Below are 23052 nucleotides of genomic sequence, written 5' to 3' on the forward strand. Positions count from 1 at the left end.
AGCAAAAACCCCGCAGACATGCTCCGTAAACGCCTGTGCAATACGCCATGTCGGTCAAGTCACTTGCACCTATAGTACCGAGGCTAAGAAGGCATCTCGAGCATGTTTCTCCGCATACGGCAACGGCGCTTCAAAACCACCCTGTGACATCTCTTATCTCGTCACGTCCGTAGCCAGAGGGGAAGGTTATGACCTCAACACAATCAGAGCTTCTCGATTCGCACCTGCAGCTCTACTGACATACGATCTGGATCTCGCTTTGCATAAGCATGCCCGACTTTACCGACCGTCTTGAACCAGCCCACGACGGCACTGCGACCCTGCGAACCGAATGGAATGCATCCAAACTTAACCCCAACGAATTGGCAAAACACCTCTTGGATCGAGATGGGTTTCCAGAGCGGCAAGAGAAGGTCTTGAAGACCTGAAATCGGGAGAAACTCTCCCAAAAAAAAAGCTAGGAACTCAACCTCTCGAGACGCGAAAGACACCACCTAGGATTGGCAAGGGCGAAATCTATTCAGAGAATCATCAGAAGGGAAAAGTGGGGTGAGGAGGAGCACACAATGGCAGAGTATCTGACGGATGAGATGAGCCCATGCTTCTTGCATGGAACTATGTTTGGTAAGCATTACCCATAGATCTGGAGGATGAGTGGGTAAGGCGGGACGCTTTGAAGCAATGTTTGCTTTTTCCCTTCTGCAAACGCAAGGCTTCCCAGAGTATTGTGACCGGACATTGCCGAGCTTGCAAATGTCTTATGAATCATGAATTCGCTGTCTCGATGCTTTTGGCTCCACCCCGGACTGACACCCAGCCAGTCACCACCATACGGGAACAAGCATTAGAAGAACGACAAGCATACTAGACGTCCAGGGTCCTCAATTACGACATCATTGGCTGCTATGCACAAACTGAGCTAGGTCACGGAAGTAACGTTCGTGGCCTCGAGACGACGGCAAAACGGGACCCTGTTGCCATTGAGTTCGAAATCCACAGTCCGTACCTGACGGCAAGCAAGTGGTGGAACGGCTCCATGGCTAGAACGGCCACGCATGCTGTACGTCGTTTTGTGCCACCACACCCACACCCCTTAGGGCTGAAGGCTTACATGACCCGTAGATTGTGGTTGCACAATCGCTTCTGCCGACTGGAACCACCATGTCTGAATACAAAAATCACGGCCCGCAAACATTCATTGTGCGGATTCGGGACAAGAAGACTCATCAGCCGCTGCCTAGAATTGCGGTAGGGGACATTGGCCCAAAATATGGTTATGCGTTCACGGACAACGGATACATGCTCTTTGACCGTCTCAAGGTTCCTCGGTCTGTAATGTTGTCCAAAGCGCCCAAGTTTCGGATGAGACGGGCGCAAGAATGCGGAGAAGTCATCCCGCCGTTGTGTATGGGTCGTTGACGTTCCTCCGCGGACAGATTATCATGCAGGCACGTTTGGTTCTGGCGCGAGCCGTCACGGTTGCCGTACGGTACTGCGCCATACGACGGCAGTTCCGGGACCGCGACTCTAAGAGTGGAAGAGAACCCGAGATGAAAAACCTCGACTACCCAACCGTGCATATCAGGATCCTACCACTACTCGCCACTACCTTCGTGTTGCACTATACAGGCGAGTATATGTACACCCTGTACTACCGCAGCAGGGAGACGATGGAGAACTGCGATTTTGGTCCTCTAGCCGAGTTACACAGCGCAACCAGTGAGTTGAAAAGCTTATGCACGATCCTAGCTGCACACGGCATCGAAACATGTCGGCAAGCAATGGGCGGCCACGATTTTGGAGGTGGAAGTGGACTGGTTGGATCAAACTCAAAGTATCTCTCCACACCCACAGTCGACTAGATGATCATGCAACAAGTAGCTGCATACCTCATCGAGAAGATGACCGCCGCAGTGAAACATCCCCAACCCCCTTCCAAAGACCCTACATATGAGCTATTCCACTTCTACCTCGCGAACCGTACCCACCAATGCCCCCAAACCTTCCTCCCTGACGGGTCAATAGACGACCAAATCATTGTAGACATGTTCAAATGGTGTGCAGCAGAGCTAGCACGCCGTGCATATCACGCCCGCATGGTTGAGAAGAAACCCTGAACAAAGCTGATGATACAGCTGCACAACCTAAGCCGCGCCTACAGCGAGCACATCCTTGTTTCAAACTTCCATTCTTCCTTCGCCACCACCTCCCACCTAACATCCCCCACACACGACGTTCTTCGAACGTGTTTTTACCTCCATACGCTCTCCACGCTAGACCAATCTGCGTCATCCTTCACAATGTCAGGCGCCGTATGCCCCGCATCTGTATACATCATCCAACACACAATACTAGACCTCATGACGGACCTACGACCACATGCCGTTAGGCTTGTTGATGCCTGGGCAATACCCGATTGGCTGCTCAACAGTGCGTTAGGCAGGTTTGACGGAAGGGAGTATGAGGAGCTGTTTGATATGGCGCATCGGCAACCTCCGCTGAATTCAATGACGTTCAATTGTGATTGGCGAAGCGACGAGATTGTGTTGGGGGGAGGCGTTTATTAGCGAAGATTTGAAGGAGAGAGAGTAAGAGTGGTGACACACGCAGATACAGTACATGCTATCTTTGGAAAGTTTGCAGTCGCTATGTGATCAGACATATTACATGTATGGTCTGCTTCGAAGCCCGTGTGCTAGGACTCGCTCTGAACGATAGGCATTGCTTCTTTGTGTTCCGAACCGGCGCCGATGGCAAATAGTGTTGGGCTTGCTTGCATGATGGAGTGGTGTAATGATGGTCGAGACGATCGTGCTGACATCTGTCTCCAGGCCCCCACCGTATCTATGAAAGGATTGATGAATCGACGATGTATCTAGATCTAGTCACATAACCGATGGTTGTCATGAACAGCTGAGTTTTCTGCCCCTGTCATGGTTGTATTTGTCGTCTCCACAGGTTGCGCCACTGATGCTGATCCGTCACTAACTGCATCTCGAGAAGATCATACACGTTTGACGGTTGTGGGACCAAGTTGACGTCTCTATTCGTTGGGTTAACGTGGCCGTTGGTCGGTGCGATCCACGTTGGGAAATCCGACGGGTTAGATGAGTGAGCTGATTGTATAGCCAATTGTGTGTGTCTGTATGTGCGTGTGTGTGTGCCGGAATACTCGCGGGCCGTTGTGGAGATCGCTAGGATCGCTGTCAGTTCAATACTCATGGTAAGAATAACTACAGCAACAAAATCATGGTCTGGATTACTGATGACCAATAGTATGTTACTGAATAGAGGCGCAGTAGGCGCTACGACCACCACCGTTGTGAGGGGTAGTTTCCAGCGGCATGATTACTTTCTCAACCCCATGATGCCGACCCCAAGCGTGCCGAGGAATGTAGTTCGAAGTACGCCGCACTTGAATGCCCGCTTGGAACTCTGTTGTGGTCCCATTCGCTCATGTCCTCGTTCATTCCCGGATCAATGATCCACTTCCTTTCTTGTATGTTTATGGGTGAAGGGCCAAGCCTGCTAAGGCCGCTTCTCCAATAATCGATATTAACTGTGAATGTTAGACTAAGGTGGGTAATGCCGTGTTGTGGTCTGTTGCAGATGGTGATGGAAGGCCACAATGATCGTAGCTATGCGGATCAGCAAGTGAATTGATGTCACGACGTTGTGGAGCCTTGTAGAGAAAAACACTGACCGACTCCACCAGTGAATCAGCTTCAAAGCGACCAATACTCGAGTTAGAAAAGAGACTGTGAGGTGGGTAAAGCATGCTACATGAGTAAGAAAGTGTTTCATGTGCTGCCCGGGCAAAAGGTGTCTGCCGCTCTTACCGCTCATTCATAGTCACAAAAGCACAGCCTGTGGTCAAGATCTGCCCGGCTTCATGTTCCATCGATACGGGACTGCAGGAGAGTTGAACAGGAGGTCCCGTAACGAACGATTGATGTGGAGAACTCGGGTATGCAACTCGATGACCCACCTTGCCGTATTCCGTATGTCCAGGAGTGTTGTAGCTTCCCGACCTACTGTCAGAACTAGTAGGGGTATCTACCTGTCAGCTAGCCTTGATAGGGATGTACATGATATAGTGTCAATTGGCGAGCACTCTGTAACATCGAATAAGCTTTACACCTAATGCAGTGTGATATTTGCCAGGGTGGAAAGGCGACTACACGTATTTGGAGGGTGTGGGGGGCAATACATGAACGATATTTGCCTCATCCATGGGGCTGACGAAAGGATTCTGTAGAGCCAGATGTAACATCCATCTGTGCACAGTACTTGGTCACAGCGGTCTGCGACGTCAAGTACGCGACCAACGGCAGGAAGAACTCTCGCTTGACATACCGAATGAAGTACGTCGGAGAGCTCGGGATTGTTCCGTAAGTACCTCAAATCGTGCTCAAACTTCCATTTTAGTGTTGCTGCAGTGATGTGACAGACGTTTGGAAGAGTGCTTCCAATGTTCCAGCGGAAGCCGAGACTAACCAATTACAGTAGCGGCAACTGATACGCAATGTTTACTATCCCGATGACGTATAAATGCACAACACGGGCCTTATGACTGGAATGCATACCATGCAGGACGACGCTCGAAACCTAATTGGGATGGATACCCGGATCTTGGGTAAAGGAGCGGCTGAGTTGGTCCGAGTATGTGGTTCTAGCGATCAGCTTGCATATGAACGCCATCTGGACCATGTGAGTATCAGTGCAGCCCAGCACGAGCTGAAAGCGCGAGATCAGAAGACAAAATTTACTCTATAGCTCGCTTGGGGATTGATGTCATAGATCTGATCTGTGAAACTCAGATTGATTACGACTGCTTGCTTGGCATACTTACGCCTTGCCCTGCGACTGATCAGCCGGCCCGATCCAACGTTACCTCGACAGCGCATTTCATTCCCTCTGCCTGTCAAATCCTTCCCTAGGCATGTGTTATCGCGGTCGACCCAGTAAGGGTTTCGAGTCTTGCCGAGCTGCAGAGCCAAAGTAGGTTAGTTGGTTGCAAGTCGCAATACTGTTTTGAGTCAGTTCCTAGATCCTTCTCCCGCCAATTATTTCTTCTAGACCTTCTTCTTGGTTCTTTTTAAATGCCTCAATATCCGGGTATGGCATTTCGACCAATGTTGTATTCAGGCGAGTCAAAATCAACATGTAACTGTTGCAGCAGATTGGCTGATTTGCTCTTCCGAAATTAAACTCCTTTTGCTGCGCAGAGAGCGGAAAATACTCGGACAAAGAAACCCAAAATCAGTGCGAAAGCGACGCGAGCGCAGAGCCTTCATGGCAAGATAGGAAATCTCCTTCACGCACAGTCCGTACATCCTGAGCAAGCCGATATACACTGCATAATGGATTTGCGCTCGAAGCAACTAGCACCTTGTTTGACGGAGCTGCTGCGCCTCAGTGACCCAACCGTCGCACAGAGCTGGAGCCAGACCTTTTCCAAATAACTCAAGGGCGATTTGCTCGCGACTTTGTTACATTTGGGGTTCCTAATAAACTGTTGGGGAAGACTTCGGATGATTTATGCATGTTCATCTCAACATCGTATAATGGGGTTTCCCGATACTCGTGGATAGATACCGTTGCAGATGCCGTCGCAAACACCAACTTGAATAACAGGTGCAACGCTCCGCAAGCAGAAGCGTGGAAGGGGGAGTCCTTAAGTATAGTAATTGCCTTGTTGTCGAGATTGCCTATGGATCGGTAGCAGGCATCCAGAGACAAAATTTTAAGATTCCGTCTACATCATGAAGGTTTACAAGCCGAGACAACTTCATTTGCGTTCGCCCACACCGTGTGGTGCAGAGTGTTCAAAACATGGCTACCTCTCGACGACGAGGAGACTTCATCGCCCACTAACATGATGCAAACGTGATGTTTCTTACGAGATTGATCCATTGACATTATGATAGCCTGGTCTTCGCCGAATCGTACAAGGTAGTCCAAGATCAAGTACAATTTGCCAGTTCGTGACCTTACCTGTCTCGAGAAATGCCTACCAACGTTGCACAATAGCCCTAGTAAGTGTAACTTTGTTCTTGAGTGACCTCAGATAAGCCATGTCGTATACGATATGGTAAAAGCACAAGAAGTACGTTATTCTACTGAACAGCCGCCTATAATCGCAACCGCTTTTTATACTACAATCAATTTGGACATTGAGTACTGAAACTAGAAAGCTACAATCCCACAGACATGTATGTACAAGGTGAAATCTAGTTCAAAAGCAGCTCGGCAAGCTGGTCATATCAAATGGCAACAACTAGTTGTAAGAAGCGGAGGAACTTCAAAGAATGTTCACTCTTACCTCACCTTGCAGTAATGTTGGACATGGTCATGTATTCGTACGAGCGGGATGTTTCTTACAGCGTGATACGCTTGTAATTCTTCGCTTAACGTTTCGACTTCCTGACCCAAATATACCCGTTCCTGAGACGGATCCAACACATGAGTTGACGGTATGTAAAGTCATGTCGATAGCCTTCGACATCTTTGCTATGCGTATCGACCACTCGTTTATCACTCTTTACCTGGCAAATGTCTTTGAGACGTGTCGATCAGCAGTGACTAATCCATTCACAGTCTCGACATGCTCTTATTGATCCGAGGATATTATGGAAAGGAGAAACTGTGTTGGCTGATAGATGCCTGGTGTGTTGGGTATCATATGCAAAAAGGCTTGGTTATTGGAAACTTGACCGTTGCCTGCAAGATCACTTCTTTCGCTCGCTCCCAAACAGTGAGCTTCCGACATATGCTCCTCCTACTGCACTATCCAACTCCGATACAGCAGCGAAGACACTCCACCCCTTCGATTATAGCCCCGTTCGTCCTGAAACATTTCCAGTCAGTCTACCCGCGCTCAACCCCGGTATCATCAGAATTGAGATAATGGACGTCGCGGCAGAAAAGAACAGTCCAGTTGCCAGTGAACCGGATATCAAGAAAGCATTGTACATGCTGACAATTAAAGTTATATTACCCATTGTGAAGACCCAAGTAGATGATACACACGTTAGGTCAACGAAAGTTTACCACGTAGCAAAGAATATGATTGGGTCTTCCTCCTCTCGCAGATACGCTGAATCAATCTGCTGATTCCTGGTGTTGAGTAGAATATCTATGGTAAAACTGAAGCTAGAATACCTTTGGTAGACACTAATACAGCTTTTTACTAGTTTTAGTGGGATAGCCTTGATGAATTGGTGAGTTGGACAGGCGTCTTCATTATGTTCATTTTCATCTTTATTTTCGAACTCGCATCACTTGCCTACTCAGAATGCCCATGTAGCAAAATCATCGTTCAGTGCCACAGGATTTGAGTCTCATGATACTAGCGTTGGCCTCCTTGGGTTGAGTTGTAGTCTCTGAAGTCAGCGACCAATGGGTAGTCTTAGTGTTGTGATTCACATACTATGTGACCTTTATGAGCTGTGGCTCTCTCTGAGCTAGACAAAAGAACGCCGGGATTTGCTTTAGTTGGTAGGTTGTGTTCAGGCAGGTCTATAGTAGTTTTTTCCCCAACTATTCTGCTTCCCTTTGTAGTGGAATCCAATCGCTCGCTTCCTTCTTCATCTCTGATGGGTTGATTACTTATTACGACTCATGGTTTGAGCTGGTTCATTGTTGCGTCCTCCGCCTTGGACTGATGCATGGGTTTGGGTTGCTGCTTGTCTTCGGGAATGGATTGAGCAAGAACTCGGTAAGCTGTGACTGTCTGTCTATGTATACCCGTACGTGGGAAGCGTAAACAACAAATAAGCATAAAAAATCCAAATGAAGCGTGATATCAGCGGGAGTCTTCGATCATTCCTTCCCCAAGTACCCAGCAACGCCCACATACGCCCACATACCCATCCTCCCCTGCCCTCCATCTACAACCCAACATCAGCCACCTCCAGCTCTCAAATACACAAACACCCCTTCAAAACACCCCCTCAAAGACGCGAATCTGTCTTCCAAGTCCCCCGTGTGAAGTCACCGAAGAAGCGGAGAAGCCACCCCTCTCATTGGCCCAAACCCCCGCTTACTCACCCCCCATCCCCACACCAAACATTTCCGATCGGAACAACGCCAACGCCAACATCACCACGATCACGACAAAAAGCGCCACATACCCCAAACCAACCCGCCCACCCCATTCAAAGCAATTCGCGTCGAAAGAAAGAGCAGGGAATTAGGAGGACTTGAGCTACGCCCCGTATCCTAATATCTCGCTACGCCTCACTCCACGTCTCGCTACACCTTATATCTCGCTTCCACGTCGTTACAGCTCGTAACGCTCAACAACTATGGATATTCGTGTGCTTCGCCCTTCGGATATTCCGCATGTGCAGCTTGCGAATATCACCAATTTGCCCGAGAACTACTTTTGCAAGTACTACCTTTACCATGCGATGAGCTGGCCGCAGTTGAGCTATGTGGCTGTGGATGTGAGTGTTTGTTTTTCTTTTTCTCTTTCGGTGGGGGGATGGTGTGATAGGGAGGGTTGTTAAGTAGGGGATGACATGGGAAGGGGAAATATGGGAAGACATGATGGTATCCTCGTTATGCGCTTTCAAACAGATATACAACATAACAGCCATGTCGGATTGGATGTATCAGGTTTCCAAAACAGTCAATTGACTTGAAGCCAGGTCTCCCGCCCGCCAAAAACCCCCTACGACCCCCCCAAAATCGTCGGCTACGTCCTCGCCAAAATGGAAGAAGAACCCACCGACGGCATCCAACACGGCCACATCACCTCGCTATCCGTCATGCGCACGCACCGCCGCCTTGGGCTGGCAGAGAAGCTAATGCGACAATCGCGTAAGCCCCCCCCACCTCTCCTCCCATCTACCCCCCACCCGATCTAACACCCCCGCAGAACGCGCAATGGCCGAAACCTTCGCAGCGCACTACGTCTCCCTGCACGTCCGCATGTCCAACACCGCAGCGTTGCACCTGTACCGCGACACGCTGGGCTTCGAGGTCGAGAAGGTCGAGGCCAAGTACTACGCCGACGGCGAGGACGCGTACAGCATGAAGATGGACTTGACGGGGCTGCAGCTCAAGGACGAGGGGGAGAGCGAGGGGAAAGATGAGGGCGAGGCGGTGGGGAGTGAGGGCAAGGACGCGGATGGGCTGCAGAAGGTTAGGGTCGGGAGGAGTAAGGGCGTTATGGAGCTTGTGGAGAGGAATGAGGCGGCTGCTGGGGCGGCGTAAGAGGGTGTGAAAGTGAGGGAGAAGTAGTAGAAGAGAACTACGTGCTCGTTTCCACGCTGTCTAAATCCTGACTCCAGAGTCAAGCTATGCTTTCGAAACGCCATGTCCCCATGCATAATCTACCCACCTAGCAATCCAATGGTATCATAAACTCATAGCAAACCCCATCCTTCGGCAAAAAAGAAAAACGAAACAGCCTACATCAACCCCCCCAACACCACCTTCCCCACACCCCCGACCTCACTCCTCAACCCCGCCCGACAACTCTCCTCAAACTCGCGCACAACCCCCGCAAGGATAATCTTCCTCACCCTCGCATCCGCCTTATTAAACATATCGCCCGCGATACTCGGCGCGCCCCCCCCGGCAAGCGCCACACTCTCCGGCGTACTCAGCATGCTCAATATGCGCGTGTAGCAATCAATCAAGACATCGCACAGCGTAGCAAACGTGGAGAAAAAATCCGGATCAAACGGCAGCGACGGGGTCTGAAGATGCGTATAACTCTCATTGGGCAGCAAATCATCCGTAGTGGTCGTGCCCTCCCCCCCCGGCAGCTCGCCCATAAAGCTACTCCCCGACGACAGCGTGGGGAAGTCGCCCGCCGCACTACTACTGCGTCGGCCTTTACCGCCGAGGTTCGCGCGCTTGAACATATGTGGGATGCGTGCGCGGCTGAGGCTCGAGGGCGTGCTGCCGTCGGCGGGGTGGATGGATTGGTATTGTTCGAATTCGAGGAGCAGGGCGTTGAGGGTGCGGAGGTATTCGGCGGGGGAGTTTGGGTGCAGGTCGAGGATCGTGGGGAGTGAGAAGCCTAGTAGGAGGTAGTGGGCTGCGCGGCGGGCTTGGTTGCGGGTTGTGAAGGAGGGGAGGCGGGTTAGGTCGGTCTTGGAGAAGAGGAGCGTGTTGAACCAGTAGATGCGGCCTTCGTGGCTGTTGGGATGTGTCAGTGGGGGTTCGTGGGGGTCAATGAATGGATAGAGGAGGGAGAGGGGACACGCACGCTTTCCGTAGATAGTCGAGTGTGGAGATGCGCTTCGAGGCTGTTTCGTGGATGTGCTGGAAGATGATGTTTGGGTTTGCGGCGCCGTTGGGCAGCGAGATGGGGGCGGCGGGTGCCAGGGTCGCGTTGTTCTGGCGGTTTGCGTGCAGGATGTCCTTTTGCGAGGGCGGGTGGCGCGGGGCCATGGCGGGTGCAGCCATGGTCTTGGGCTTGTCGACGGCGCTCAGCGGGCTCTTCTCGTAATGCGGCAGGCCGTCGGGCCGCACGTTCTCGCTGCTCTTCTGCTTGTTGCGCGCAAAGGTGGCTATGGAGAGGGCCGGGCGCGAGGCGGCGGGCGCGGCTCCCAGGGCGGGCGCCTTCTCGGGCGAAAAGGACAGGGCCAGGGTGGCTGAGGGGGTCCTCGTGTGCGAGGACGAGCTGGCGGAGTGGCTGGTGCGCACCGAGTTGCTGCGCGAGCGGCGCAGTGACGAGCCCAGGTCGGCCACGGACGACGACAGCGAGTGTCGCGAGCCGGTGCTGCGCTTGCGTGGCGTCGGGAGCAGCGCGTCGGGGGGGGACGTGGGCAGCTGGCCGGGGACGGTAAGCGTGGGCGGGGTGGTGATGCGGGCGTGTGGGTGTTGGTGTGGATGGGTGACGGACGAGCGCGATTGCGACTGCGACTGCGACTGCTGGTGGCCCTTTGTCTTTGGACCGCCGAAGAACGAGGGCCGCCGCGAGAAGAGGCCGGGGGTGGAAGTCGTGGGCTCGGCCATGTCTCTCGCACGTGAGGAGCGATCTCAGCGATCTCAGGGGCTCCCTCGTCCCCGCATTGCCGGCTCCCGAGGATCAAGGCAGTCAGGTCAGGGCCAGGCACAGGCACAGGCACAGGCACAGGAGCAGACGGACGCGGCGGGTGCTGGCGATGTGCTTTATAGCGAGCGGCGCTGGACATGGACGCGGCGAGGCGCTGCTGCGCGCGAACAGCTGCCCTACGACACCAATGAGTGCCGTCACCGAGGAACAATCTCTGGCGCCCGGAGCAGCTCCTCTGGGCCACTCATCGGCCCTGCCACACATCCCTGCTCTCGCTTCCACCACGCCAGCCCCGACATGATCGCGCCCAAGTCGTGAACCAGCTCGCGAACCCGTGAACCATCCACGTGCATATCCACGTGCATTCCCCATTGACACGCGACGCCGACGATCCTCTGTCGTATTCTTGCTCGTGTCCCTCCTCCACCACTGCATCCTCCTCCATTACTGCATCACTCCTCTACCATTGCATCACCATGCAGCGCAGACAGAGCGCAAAGGTGCGCACCAGCCCAGCCCCGTCAACGCACCCACCTAATCAACCACACAGGGCGAGTGGATTCCCTCGGGCGTCCAGTGGCCCGTCGACCCTCAGGAAGACGTCCCAGTCTCGGAGGACCGCGTCTGGGTCGATGGCTGCTTCGACTTCACCCACCACGGTAAGCCAGTCGCATACCCATTCCCTACTCCCCACAGCTCACAGCCGTCGTTGCAGGCCATGCCGGCGCCATGCTCCAGGCCCGCCAACTGGGCACCGAGCTGCTCGTCGGCGTGCATTCAGACGAGTCCATCCTCGAGAACAAGGGCCCCACCGTCATGCGCCTCGACGAACGGTGAGCCCTATCCTTAATCACCACCACTACCAACATGACCTAACCCACGCAGCATCATGGCCGTTGAAGCCTGTCGCTGGGCCACCAAGGCTATCCCGCGCGCCCCCTACGTAACTTCGCTCCCCTGGATAACACACTACGGCTGCCAGTACGTGGTGCACGGCGATGACATCACCTCCGACAGCGACGGCAAGGACTGCTACCGCTACGTCAAGGCCGCGGGGAGGTTCAAGGTGGTCAAGCGCACCCCGGGCATCTCGACGACCGACCTCGTGGGCCGCATGCTGCTGTGCACAAAGACACACTTCATCCAGTCGCTGGAGAAGAGGCTGTCGGGAGACGAGGGCCCAGGCGGGGAGGCAGAGCGCTTGGAGACGGGGCAAGCCATGCTGCAGCGCATCAAGGACTACGCGACCGACGCCACAGGTCTTGCGCCCGGCTGCGACGTCTGGTACTGGCACGCATCGCGCCCCGTCAAGCTCCGCCGAACAACCACCAGCAACACCGTCAGCTCGCAACGCCCCGGCACCACGCGCCAAGACTCGACCGCCTCCCAAGGCCCCGTGAAAGAGGAGAAGGGTAAATTCCACCAACTCGTCCAGGGCAAAGGCGTCAAGCCTGGTCAGGTGGTCGTGTATGTTGATGGAGGCTGGGATCTGTTTTCCTCAGGCCACATTGAGTTCCTGCGCAAAGTCACGCAGACGGAAGAAGACGCGGCGAAGGAGCGCGGGTGGTACCTGGACGACGCCAAAAAAGCGCGCATCGAGAGCACAGGCGAAGACTACGGCCCAGTCTTCCTCGTAGCAGGCATCCACGACGACGAAGTAATCAACCACTGGAAAGGCATAAACTACCCCATCATGAACATCTTCGAGCGCGGTCTCTGCGTGCTTCAATGCAAGGTAAACCACACCTCCCCATACCAAAATACCCTACTAACACACACCCCAGTACATCCACGCCGCCATCTTCGGCGCCCCCTTCTCCCTAAGCAAAGCCTTCCTCCTCACGCTCCCCTACTCCACCCCCTCCGCCGTCTACCACGGCATAACCCAATTCATGCCCCTAACCTACGACCCCTACGCCGTCGCCAAGGCCCTGCAAATCTACCGCGAAATCGACAACCATGAGTTTCAGGACGTGAATGCCGAGGAGATTGTAAGCAGGATTATGAGCGGGCGCAAGATGTATGAGGAGAGGCAGCGGAAGAAGGGTGAGAAGGGCGTGGGGGAGGAGGGGGAGAGGGTTAGGCAGGAGTTGGAGAGGGAGCAGAGGCGGAGGGAGGTCGAGGGGCAGTTTGGTATTTAGGGGTGGATGGGTGGATGGGAAGGGGAGGGGGGGTATGTATACCCTGATGCAGGTGTAATGAGGTGTAATGAGAGTATAGATTTGTAGAGGTTAGTCGGTTTTTAGATTACCCTTTTTTCTTGCTGTCTTTTGCTTTGTTATGCCTGGTTTTCCACTTGTTACGCTGTGATTTTGATTATGAGCATCATCTAATGAGTGTAAGTGGATGCACGAACCTATGTATTTGGCTTTCAGTGAGACTACACTGCTTTCTAAACGTCCCTGAAGATAGTGAGGTAGTAGTGATCCACACCCTATACCATACACGTCGAATCATCAGAAAAGTACAAAAAATATGCCAGAGGGGAAAGACGAGGAGATGGCAGTACGACATCGCGCACATATACCAGGAAGAGACTAGACACATCACTTTACATTAAATTATATCAGACCACGACGTAGAACCGCGCAATTGGATATTAGAACTGTGTGATCCGGCCGTGACGGTGGTTACGGTGGTGTTTGGAAATGCGGTAAGAAGGGAATTGAGGTTGGTTGTTGTGCGTGGTATGGCGTGGTATGGTAAGGGATGGTGTGGTGTGGTGTACAAGTAAAGCGAAGTGAATATGTAAGGTTAGGATATTTTTACGTTGAGAATGAGCGTGTTTTGATTTGGAGAAGGGATGCGGTTGGGGATGGGGCTATGTTGTAGGGTGAGGCTGGAAATAGTCTATCAAGGTATCTGTTTGTCTGTTGTGATGGCTAAAGAAACGCGTATCTGGATGCGCTTAAGGCTTTGTCCATTGTCTGGGAAGCTGGGTGTATGGCATGTTTGTGGAGATTCAAGGCTCGCGGATAGCATGGTTTTTTGTAGCTAGTTTATGGAAAGTGTGTGTACCGCATAGAGTCAGATGTGAGAGAGTTGGTCAGGCGGCTTATGCCTTGTTGTGTACATGCCAACTTCTGTGATAGTTCTTGTGTGCAGAGTGTGAGGGTGATTGGTAGAAGTCACTAATGGAACTGTCCATCTTTTACACAAAGTTATGGCGCCCCTATAACCGCGTATAGATATTGCAATCCAGTCTTGTAGTCATGTTTCTCATGTATACTCTTATGTCGTCCCTTCAATCCGTCACCACGTCGTGATTTCCACCAGTCAGTCTTCAAAAACAACCTCTATATCCCGTCTGCCGAAGTGGAACCGTATAGTAGAAAAGAGCGCCGCCCGCAAATCGGGCAATGAGTTCCTACCCTTCGTGATGCGTACGTGCTTTAAGGAAGGAAGAGTACCGATGAACTCCCCCTTACCTGGAATTGTCCTTAGATATAACTTGGCAGCGATTGATACGTCCAATATGATCGTTCGAACAGCGGTGTAGGTTGCTAAGTACTTCTTATCGGTCAAGATATCTTCAAGATCGCGAAGACAGTGAAATTGAAGCACTATGTTCCTGTGAAACGTGGGTAGTGATTCGTGCCAGATTTGTCGACAGGCGAGAAGAATAGTGTGACTTGGGTAGTATGGGCGGGGCGGTAGGAAAAACACTTGTCGTGCAAACGAGACCCTTGTGTCGTAGAAAATGTACTCGTAGATCTTGTTGCGCAGCTCGGCCGGAAGACGTAGCAGCGGCGAGTTGAGCTGGCTGGCTTGCGTACTGTCGTTGTTTAACTCAGAGTCGTGTCCTTCTGTTGATGCTGAGTGATTTGTACTTACATTCGGTCGAGGTCATCACTTCGGTGAGACATCTCAATCAAGGCGTTCATGGTTGAAATTTGGGTCGCGAGGTTGTGGAAGTGAGAGGTAAGGTGGATATGGAGTGGGGAGGGAGGTGTATTTATGCACTGCAGGACCAGTTGCTTGGCGTCTCCTTTCACCTTCGCTTTCACCTTGACTGCCTGCGGTCTGTGCATAGTGACACAATGTGACTGCAGCCTATCTCACAGGTTATGGTTTCAGCACATCAAGATACACATGAGGCACACACTCTTGTGACGATAATGATAGACTTGTATGACGTTGTATACTAGCATCTACCCTTATTGACTATGTGCCGTTTCATAATCAATGTCTCTTAGATACGCTCAGCTTTACTCGTCTTGTATCCTGTGCCCTGCTAGCATTTGACCTCACTGCCCTCCTGCACGTCACTGCAGCAGTGTATGTGCATGTTCCGGACAATCTTCAAAACGCACCTCCAGATCCTTCTTGCCGAACCAGGCCCTCATGTTTGTCGTAATATTTTGCCTCAAAGTCCTTAGAGGAGTACCAACATCATCAGCACTGATGTGTACACATCGAAGAGAATGAAGCCCATGAGATGACGAAAAGCTGAGAGCTTTGGGAAACTTGAAGCTCGCTGCCATCCATCCGCTTAGGATGATTGTCTGGATGGAAGCGCGATCGCTATCATCGGGGCCGCAGACAATGTCGCTTAGAGTATAATAATGGGTCAAGTCGAATATGGCGTAATCGTAGAAAATAGACAACGCTTCCTGCCGAGTCTGACCACAGACCTGTAAGACGCAGCGTGCTGAAGGGCCAATTTCATAACGGAGACGAAGTCGCACAGTGGTGTCTCTGAAGACGAAATGGTAGATCTTGTTTCGAAGCTCGGCTGGGAGACGTAGGAGAGGCGAGTTCAACTGGTTGTCTTTCGTGCTATCGCAGTGTCAGCGTGCTCATGGCGTGAGACTAAATACTAATAATCACTTACATCTGTTCGCGATCAGTGCGCACCCGGATAACATCGGTGTTGTTCGTGCCGGACGCCATAATCAGTGCATAGAGCGAGTGGGGTGCGAGAGGAGTTTGAGTGGGGTGAAGTAGGAGACATGAAAGTTCTGTAGTGTTGCTAGAGCGCGTGCTTGGCGTTTGCTTCACCTTTACCTGTTTACGGCTTCTTTCACTTTCATCTACGTTCGTCTGTGGTAGTACGACCGATTACTGAATCTCACTCTGTTGACACTGATACAACACGGCTCCAATACCAGATAGAATGGCGATTGCGTGATGAAGAAATGAGGGGGTTTGGTTTGGAAACGGGAAGAAGGAAAGGTATACATCGGAGGTCATAAGACGAACAAACTTTGTTGTGTGGTGAGACATGAGAGAGTAGACTTCTTCTCAAGAGAGCAAACTAGAGCTTGTACAATCTTAGATACTCAAGCAAGGACTATGGAGATGGAAGAGAGACAAGAAACAGGGCAAAGTGCAGAGTTTGGTCGTTGTTATTGCAAATATCATGTAGTCGTTCGCTGATACGAGCAATCCATGTCCCAAATTTATCAAGACATCAGGAAACGTCTAAAGACGACATTCCCACATAACCTTCCAATCTATCAACCCATCGACGACTATGGATACTCAGCGCGTTGTTCGAGGCTCACATTATTGAAGCAACCTTGTATTTTATCCACCATATCCTGTAATTCATCCACCATTTCCTGTAGTTCATCCAAAGGCAACACAGCAGGTGTGAAGCGCACCTGCTTCAAAGATAGATGATTGGCAGGCAGCTGCGTACTAGCGCTAAGGTCCACTATTGCGTAAAACATGACGTCCGCGGCGCTATCACTCAGGACAATAGTCTGAACGGCGGTGCAGTCGTAGGCCTTGTGAATATTACCGACCCTGTTGAAGAAGACGTTGAGGGTGTCGTCAGATTCATCGACAAAGATGAACTGGGTGAGATCGAACGATGCTTGGGCGTAGAAGATAGTCGAAGCCTCGGTACGAATCTGACGACAGGTGTGCATGAACTGGCGGCTTGCCACTTTTGAAGACCGATCCTTGTGGGCGCAAGGACTAACCAGCCGTACAGCACTACCGTAGAAGACGAACTCGTAGATACTGTTGCGCAATTCGGCGGGCAGACGTAAGAAGGGAGACTTGAACTGGTTGTCTTGAGTGCTAGTGTCACGTCAGCTCAGCACTTTGGAACAGTGAGTGAGTGAGTTACATTTGATCGCGATCAATGCCTTGGTGGGAGTCTCTGATCTCCTCTGTGGTGGATACCATGATCGCGGGGCAGTGTTGCAGTGCGAGAAAGAGAGTGGGAGAGAGAGTCTCGGTATCTATATAGCAATCGGACAAACGAAAAGCTTGGCGTGTCCTTCTTGGTCACTTTCACTTGCAACGCATGCCTAGAATGTGGACTTGACTAGTAACATCTTTCCTCTCCAAGATATTTTATCAAACGCAGGTGTCTGCATTGTGAAGCATATTGAGATGATCAATTTTGCGAGATAATTGATCCTTAGTTTGGAGCTGTTAACAGTGACACCACTCTCAAGGATCCGAAAAGCTGGGACTGGTCCCTTCAGAGCCGCCCTCATTCATGGCAAGAACTTAAACCGATGCACATCTTTTGGTAAGCATGCTGCACGAAAAAGGTCATGTCCTAGCCAGTTCTCTCGCAAAATATGAGGCTTGTCAAGACATGTGGAATAGGCGCAAGATGTACATGGCTATGATATGTATATTTCGGGAAGAAAGCTCTGATTTAGGCGTCCCACAGTTTCAACTTCGAGTCCCATGAGAGAGACGAAATGGAAGGTCTAGTTGAGGGCATGACAGGAGGACGGCCTTTGGATGTGATTGTGTCGAGAGAAGATGTGGGGATCAAGAATGCAGAGAAATACCTTGCACGGCTCGATAGATAGATCTTGGGTAACTGTGATTAAATGATGTATCGTCGACATGATCGAAAGTGAGAAGTGGTGGAGTTGAATTCCTGACGTAAATCGTCGGAAATTAGATTAGGCACTTTGTTAAATCCGACGCGTTCAAAGTGCTAGCGCGTCGAGCTCCAAATTTCGTCACAGCTTCTGGTCGCGAGCGTGCCGTCTTTGTTACACGAATCTTTACTGCCCTCACTATCGCGCATAGCTAGCAATACCATAGCGACCGTGTCTCCAACATCCCCAACTACCACACCGTCATGGCAAAACCAAAGCGTATGAGCGAGATCTTCACATCCTCAAGCGACAAAAACGCATCTACCGCTCTCCCAACCACAACCCCGCCTTACTCAAGCGAAGGACCAACCCTACCCATTGTTGGAATCGCAAAGAAATCAAACGTACAACAAGTCGACGCGAAAACTAGCAAGAAACGAAAAGCACAAGACCAGAGCTCCAACACCGTAACAACAAACTCACCACCCACCGTTCACCCATCACTCTATACCCCTTGGATCCTCTTACCCGTCGAACTCCTCAAGCTTCTCGAATCTCAAACCCGACTACGCGGCACGCAAAACGTGATACCAATTGTCTTCACGAAAAATCAGAATGTCAAGACAGGGATCAATCGGCTAAAGATGCTCCTCGGCGTGTCTCCAAACACTGCATCAACCATCGAAACAAGAGATGCAATGAATCATAAAGACCTAGTCATTGCCATCTCAGCGCAAGGCGATGGCACAACGAAGTTGGTTGGCATTGTAGATATGACGAGACGGATCGTCGCTTCGGGGAACAGCGATGAAAAGGCAGGGAAAGAGATAGAGACATGGTTGATGTATACAGTCCTCACGAGTATCAAGGCTGAGAGGCGGGCAAAGAACAAGACTAAAGAAGTAGAAGATACGCAGGAGACACAGGAGGAGGAAGCTTTTGAGCCTATGGAAATTGATAAACAGGAAGACACAGATAAGAACGTCGAGATGAGGAAGGTTCCAGTACTCACTGTTTGGATGACGAAGAAGCGTATACCAGAATTTCGGGATGCTTTCGGAGAGCAGTCGTTCCAAGTGCAGAGGCATGAAGATCTGGACTGAAAGGATCTCTCGGGCATATATTGAGCGTCTTCTCTGTTCCTGAAGACCAGGTCCATGTCCGGTATGGGATTTCAACCGACCACGACATACGGTACAACAAATCCCAATCCCTAATACTTGGTTTTCACGCCCAATGCACCGCAGACGCGGCCCGAGCATGTAGACGGATGTACGAAGGACATTTTCACGCTGAATCAAGTTGAGTTGAAATGGCTAGGAAAGGCGGGTCATGCTAGTACCGATTCAAAGGCGGTGCTCCTTTACATCCAGGGACAGGGATCAGCCGTGGGAACAAACGGGAAGAACACCGGATAAAAACTCCGTGGGATCAAGGATACCATCGGGTACGAGGAGCAACACACTGCAGGGGGCCAGTATGTAAGGAGAAGAGATAGACCTGTTGCTGGAGGTGTAAATAATCCCGGCCGTGAAGGCGAAAAGCTAGGACAAGCCAGTTTACAAAGATCAAAAGGCTGCACGCATATCCATTTGCACTAGTGGACTCAAATTTACCGGCTCAAGTGACCGTACTATCGCACAGTCTTTTGTAAAGCCTCGAGACGAACGATATTCTCCAAACTGCTATACAGGCAACTGCCGATATCAAGAACCAGGTCAAGCCTCATATACGATCAGCGCCGTATCTGATCCTGGTAGTATATAATCAGGTCATATCGCAAGAAGAGAGAGCACATATTGCTTTTAATCTACCCCTGAAAGCATCACAACCCCAGCCTGGAAGAGACATATCTCAAAGTGGCACGATGGCAAGGTTACGATAAGAGAGTGACAGTGACAGTGACATGGAAGTACAATATGAGGTGCGTGGACAACCACACATGGGAAGGAAACAAGGAAACCCCGGTTCAGAGCTACTGAGCTCGATTATCCATATCATAGCGCATATCACAATGCTACTTAGAGAAATTGCAAAGAAGTGGGTGAGATTGTTTTCAGACATCGTGAGTATGGGTTGCATTTTGAGCGCAGTGGGTCGTTCATGCCCGGATCTCTCTGCAGAGAATCCGCGAGATCATGTCGCAGACATCCGTAGGACAATCTACCTTGTCCAAGGATTAATCTGCACCAAATGCGATATGATCGAGCTTCTGAAATTTGGACAGGTGGTAGGTCAATGGTCAACAGTTCACTCTATCGGCCCCGGGCTTACGCAAACAGAGTTGCTCAAAGAGGCAGCGACGTGGAAATTGACATCCTAGCTATATCGAACAGATCAAATTTTACACGCGGATACGGTGGCTAGATCCGTGAATCTCTTGGGACCTACATCGCCAAGTTGAAGCTTGGCAGAACCTCGCCTTGCGAATGATTAGTTTCCACCCGACATACACATCAATGCAACGATAACATCGGATCAACAATGACTCGGGTTGTTTCGCCCTTGATACTGGTGATTACGACAACATGCGTGTCATGAGCACCGACATACATGGGCAACCAAGGTGCATCCTTGTACTAGTATGCTAATGGTACCGAGCTTCTGTTGCAAGACCCACTTACACGGCAAACGCGTTTAAAGGAAATCGTGCCGTCTCGACCTCCCGGAAGTTGACATTGAAAACGAAGAAGAATCGCGGAATGGGAGAGAGTCAACATCCGCACACACAGTCCCCTCTGTAGGGAGCGCTCCCGTTCTCATGTACTGCTGCAAATGCCCAAACGTACACTTGGAGTCAACTGACAATGAGGCATGTCCGACGCTATGCTGAACAAGTAGACCCGCGCCCCCGAAGCGGGCTCTCATCTTCTTCGCAGCCCGTAGCGGCGTGACCGGGTCCAACTCTGTCGAAACGAAGAGGATCGGATTGCGTGTCTTGCTAGCGCCTGGGTACCCGTTAAAGATCTGGGACTGAGGCGGCTTAATATCGAGACTTCGGCACATGACGGACGTGCCTGAGGCCCATGACTCTCCTAGGTAATGGCTTTGGTTGACTACGTGAGCTACATGGTCGAGGAACAAGTCGTAGTCTGAGAGATTGAAGCGCCCCGCGCCATCGTTGCAGGCAATGATTTGACGAGGCTCGTACTCGTTCCAAAAGATTTCATTTTTGATGCAATGGTCAGTTCGCCATCCAATATGCATCGTCCGTGCAATCAAAGAAGCAGTGCCAGATTCAAGCTCCACCAGCATCGACGCGAACGTTGGGAAGTATCGTAGGGGAGCGTATGGCACCTGCATCATGATGTTCTTAAGATCCGAAATAGTGACAATGGCTGGCATCTGTTGATCGGCAACAGGAATTGGACTTGTGGATAGCTTGTCAACAACAGTGTTGAATCGCGCTTCGACGGCACTCGGTGACGAGGCCCAGAAGGGGCAGATGTCTTCGCCCGCTTCGTGACATGATTCGAAGAAGTAACGGAAAGCATCGTCGGCGTCCGCCAAATTATTACTCCAACGCCCTGAGAAGTAGTCTTCACCATCAACAACACCGTCGAGAATCATCCGACCGATTCTGTCTGGATACATGGCCGCGAAAGTTGAACCCAGAACCGTTCCATACGAGAGACCGGAGTACCACAATTGTGAGCTTTGAGGATCTTGGCCGTTTTCCTCTGCCAGCAGCTCGGTATAATGAAGCATATCCATGGCGGTGGCAACCGTGTTGACGTACTTTGCATCCGAGTACTTGTGCGCATTGGAGCACCACTGGCCGAATGCGCCGGCCCTTGCATATCTCTCTCTCAGTGAGCTAGGGTTATTCACATCCAATACCTCATCAAGATCCCGAGAATACAATTCGATCGTGTTAGTCTCTCCCGGAAAGCAAGATAGGTCGGGTCCTGAATTGTTGACTCCCCGAGGGTCAAACCCCACAAAATTGTGCTCGGCGCCCAGCTGCTGTTGTAGCAAATGGAGATCGTACATCAGAAACTCAACTCCGCTGCCACCTGGTCCTCCAGGGTTGACGAGGATGTCCTGGTTTGTTGCATTTGCTGACTCGCTGGTCCACTTGATGAATGCAACATTGGTGGTGCCTGCTTTCGCATCCTCGTAATCCAGAGGGACTTCAAGGTTCGCGCATGTGAAATAGTCGAAACATGGTGTCCAGTTGAGCTCAGGAGTAACTGAAATCTTGAGGCAAAGTCAGTGTTGGTGTATGTATGGAGATCAACAGGTGACCTACCTCCTCAAAACTATAGACCATGATTGGCGCAGAATACTGCCTTCTATGCAGAGGGTTGGCGAACGAAGAAGGCAAGTATACCAGGGCCCAGAGGGCCACAGTCTGTGCATGTTTCATTGAATGGAAGTAGATATGCATGTCAGCTAGATGATAACGACAAGAGAGGCGAATGGTGCGATTCCTAGTGTTGCTTTGAGCGTATAGCAGCTCGGCTCACGGAGGCTCGAACGTACTACGATCCTGCAGAGAAGCGACGCATCCATCGTCTTAAATATGACCTTGAACTATCCACATACGTTGTCTGTCCATCATTCCTGGCATGTGTAGAATTCTTGCAAGATATTTGGTGTGATACGGCGTGAAATGGACCGTCTCTTCGCGCATACAGACTGAGCGCACAACGTTGAAAGAACCTGCATCTCACACTTACGTCTCTGTTTGATTTGCTTGCTTGGAAATGAGAATGAAGTTAGCCCTCGATGTGGCGGTGTGGACAGTAGCGCTTGCGTTAGAAGAGGACGCGTACTGGATGCTGTTTCAAATCGAGTCGTCAATGAGCACGTACCAAGGCTTGTAACCTTCGCTAAGCCACATGGATCTTAACCGCACTGAAAAGAGAAGTCCAAATGACCATGATGCGTAACGTGAGGAGATTGTGATAAGAGGATGACCGTGGACCGGGAAAGAGTTTCTGGTACCGGAAGACACAGCTCGACGAAGAACATTTTGGGTTGTACAGCTTACAAGTGATGTTCCACATCGTGCTGCTCATGAAAATACACCAGGTACTCGGCACTACTTTGAGGAACACAAGTCTGGCACTGGTGTAGGACAGGATGAATTGAAACACAGATCCAACTGAGTGGAAACCGTGACTCGAGACCAACGTCTCTCACCTCACTCTTTGCGGTCTTTAGCTCTTGCGATTACTCTCTGCACTTGATCTGTAGTCGCACATATGATAACGTATGATGTGAAGCGTCTCT

General features: G+C 51.1%; 9 protein-coding genes across 9 annotated transcripts; 4 read left to right on the top strand and 5 right to left on the bottom strand.

The window, feature by feature from the left end:
• Window positions 1–269: 269 nt before the first annotated feature.
• Window positions 270–2567, top strand: P153DRAFT_377433 (acyl-CoA oxidase; the record flags this gene model as incomplete). Its single annotated transcript, XM_033669736.1, has 7 exons — window positions 270–413; window positions 462–624; window positions 924–1060; window positions 1123–1332; window positions 1368–1817; window positions 1863–2099; window positions 2136–2567. 7 exons carry the CDS (start codon window positions 270–272, stop codon window positions 2565–2567), a joined length of 1773 nt encoding a protein of 590 aa, XP_033521532.1.
• A 5537-nt stretch (window positions 2568–8104) lies between these two features.
• Window positions 8105–9434, top strand: P153DRAFT_368481 (acyl-CoA N-acyltransferase). Its single transcript, XM_033668526.1, has 3 exons — window positions 8105–8450; window positions 8655–8826; window positions 8885–9434. Exons 1-3 carry the CDS (start codon window positions 8310–8312, stop codon window positions 9220–9222), a joined length of 651 nt encoding a protein of 216 aa, XP_033521533.1. The 5' UTR covers window positions 8105–8309; the 3' UTR covers window positions 9223–9434.
• On the bottom strand, window positions 8925–11174 carry P153DRAFT_344505 (uncharacterized protein). The gene is made up of 2 exons (XM_033666051.1): window positions 10226–11174; window positions 8925–10155 (listed from the first exon to the last, which is right to left on the bottom strand). Exons 1-2 carry the CDS (start codon window positions 10975–10977, stop codon window positions 9420–9422), a joined length of 1488 nt encoding a protein of 495 aa, XP_033521534.1. The 5' UTR covers window positions 10978–11174; the 3' UTR covers window positions 8925–9419.
• Window positions 11175–11238: 64 nt separating this feature from the next.
• P153DRAFT_344508 (ethanolamine-phosphate cytidylyltransferas-like protein) lies at window positions 11239–13158 on the top strand (the record flags this gene model as incomplete). The annotated part of the gene is made up of 5 exons (XM_033666052.1): window positions 11239–11517; window positions 11568–11676; window positions 11733–11850; window positions 11903–12752; window positions 12802–13158. The coding sequence occupies exons 1-5, from the start codon at window positions 11494–11496 to the stop codon at window positions 13156–13158; spliced, it is 1458 nt and encodes a 485-aa protein (XP_033521535.1). The 5' UTR covers window positions 11239–11493.
• Window positions 13159–14092: 934 nt separating this feature from the next.
• P153DRAFT_368483 (uncharacterized protein) lies at window positions 14093–14914 on the bottom strand. Its single transcript, XM_033668527.1, has 2 exons — window positions 14852–14914; window positions 14093–14792 (listed from the first exon to the last, which is right to left on the bottom strand). The coding sequence occupies exons 1-2, from the start codon at window positions 14899–14901 to the stop codon at window positions 14294–14296; spliced, it is 549 nt and encodes a 182-aa protein (XP_033521536.1). The 5' UTR covers window positions 14902–14914; the 3' UTR covers window positions 14093–14293.
• Window positions 14915–15251: 337 nt separating this feature from the next.
• Window positions 15252–16025, bottom strand: P153DRAFT_398514 (uncharacterized protein; the record flags this gene model as incomplete). Its single annotated transcript, XM_033671648.1, has 3 exons — window positions 15852–16025; window positions 15331–15796; window positions 15252–15275 (listed from the first exon to the last, which is right to left on the bottom strand). The coding sequence occupies exons 1-3, from the start codon at window positions 15908–15910 to the stop codon at window positions 15252–15254; spliced, it is 549 nt and encodes a 182-aa protein (XP_033521537.1). The 5' UTR covers window positions 15911–16025.
• Window positions 16026–16390: 365 nt separating this feature from the next.
• P153DRAFT_398515 (uncharacterized protein) lies at window positions 16391–17170 on the bottom strand. Its single transcript, XM_033671649.1, has 2 exons — window positions 17097–17170; window positions 16391–17047 (listed from the first exon to the last, which is right to left on the bottom strand). The coding sequence occupies exons 1-2, from the start codon at window positions 17153–17155 to the stop codon at window positions 16492–16494; spliced, it is 615 nt and encodes a 204-aa protein (XP_033521538.1). The 5' UTR covers window positions 17156–17170; the 3' UTR covers window positions 16391–16491.
• A 907-nt stretch (window positions 17171–18077) lies between these two features.
• Window positions 18078–18917, top strand: P153DRAFT_387698 (uncharacterized protein; the record flags this gene model as incomplete). Its single annotated transcript, XM_033670677.1, has 1 exon — window positions 18078–18917. The coding sequence occupies one exon, from the start codon at window positions 18078–18080 to the stop codon at window positions 18915–18917; it is 840 nt and encodes a 279-aa protein (XP_033521539.1).
• A 1234-nt stretch (window positions 18918–20151) lies between these two features.
• On the bottom strand, window positions 20152–21711 carry P153DRAFT_368486 (uncharacterized protein). The gene has a single exon (XM_033668528.1). The coding sequence runs from the start codon at window positions 21526–21528 to the stop codon at window positions 20452–20454; it is 1077 nt and encodes a 358-aa protein (XP_033521540.1). The 5' UTR covers window positions 21529–21711; the 3' UTR covers window positions 20152–20451.
• Window positions 21712–23052: the final 1341 nt, after the last annotated feature.

The sequence above is a fragment of the Dothidotthia symphoricarpi genome (genome assembly GCF_010015815.1).
Source record: "Dothidotthia symphoricarpi CBS 119687 unplaced genomic scaffold P153scaffold_15, whole genome shotgun sequence".
Classification (NCBI taxonomy): domain Eukaryota; kingdom Fungi; phylum Ascomycota; class Dothideomycetes; order Pleosporales; family Dothidotthiaceae; genus Dothidotthia; species Dothidotthia symphoricarpi.

Bases quoted from the DNA above. Each gene is read 5' to 3' on its own strand.
- P153DRAFT_368481 (XM_033668526.1), top strand. From the start codon at position 8,310: ATGGATATTCGTGTGCTTCGCCCTTCGGATATTCCGCATGTGCAGCTT. The intron at 8,451-8,654 runs GTGAGTGTTTGT...ACTTGAAGCCAG, and splicing joins TGAGCTATGTGGCTGTGGAT to GTCTCCCGCCCGCCAAAAAC. The intron at 8,827-8,884 runs GTAAGCCCCCCC...ACACCCCCGCAG, and splicing joins GAAGCTAATGCGACAATCGC to AACGCGCAATGGCCGAAACC.
- P153DRAFT_344505 (XM_033666051.1), bottom strand. From the start codon at position 10,977: ATGGCCGAGCCCACGACTTCCACCCCCGGCCTCTTCTCGCGGCGGCCC. The intron at 10,156-10,225 runs GTGCGTGTCCCC...ACATCCCAACAG, and splicing joins CTCGACTATCTACGGAAAGC to CCACGAAGGCCGCATCTACT.
- P153DRAFT_368483 (XM_033668527.1), bottom strand. From the start codon at position 14,901: ATGAACGCCTTGATTGAGATGTCTCACCGAAGTGATGACCTCGACCGA. The intron at 14,793-14,851 runs GTAAGTACAAAT...AAACAACGACAG, and splicing joins AGTGATGACCTCGACCGAAT to TACGCAAGCCAGCCAGCTCA.
- P153DRAFT_398515 (XM_033671649.1), bottom strand. From the start codon at position 17,155: ATGGTATCCACCACAGAGGAGATCAGAGACTCCCACCAAGGCATTGAT. The intron at 17,048-17,096 runs GTAACTCACTCA...ACGTGACACTAG, and splicing joins GGCATTGATCGCGATCAAAT to CACTCAAGACAACCAGTTCA.
- P153DRAFT_368486 (XM_033668528.1), bottom strand. From the start codon at position 21,528: ATGGATATGCTTCATTATACCGAGCTGCTGGCAGAGGAAAACGGCCAA.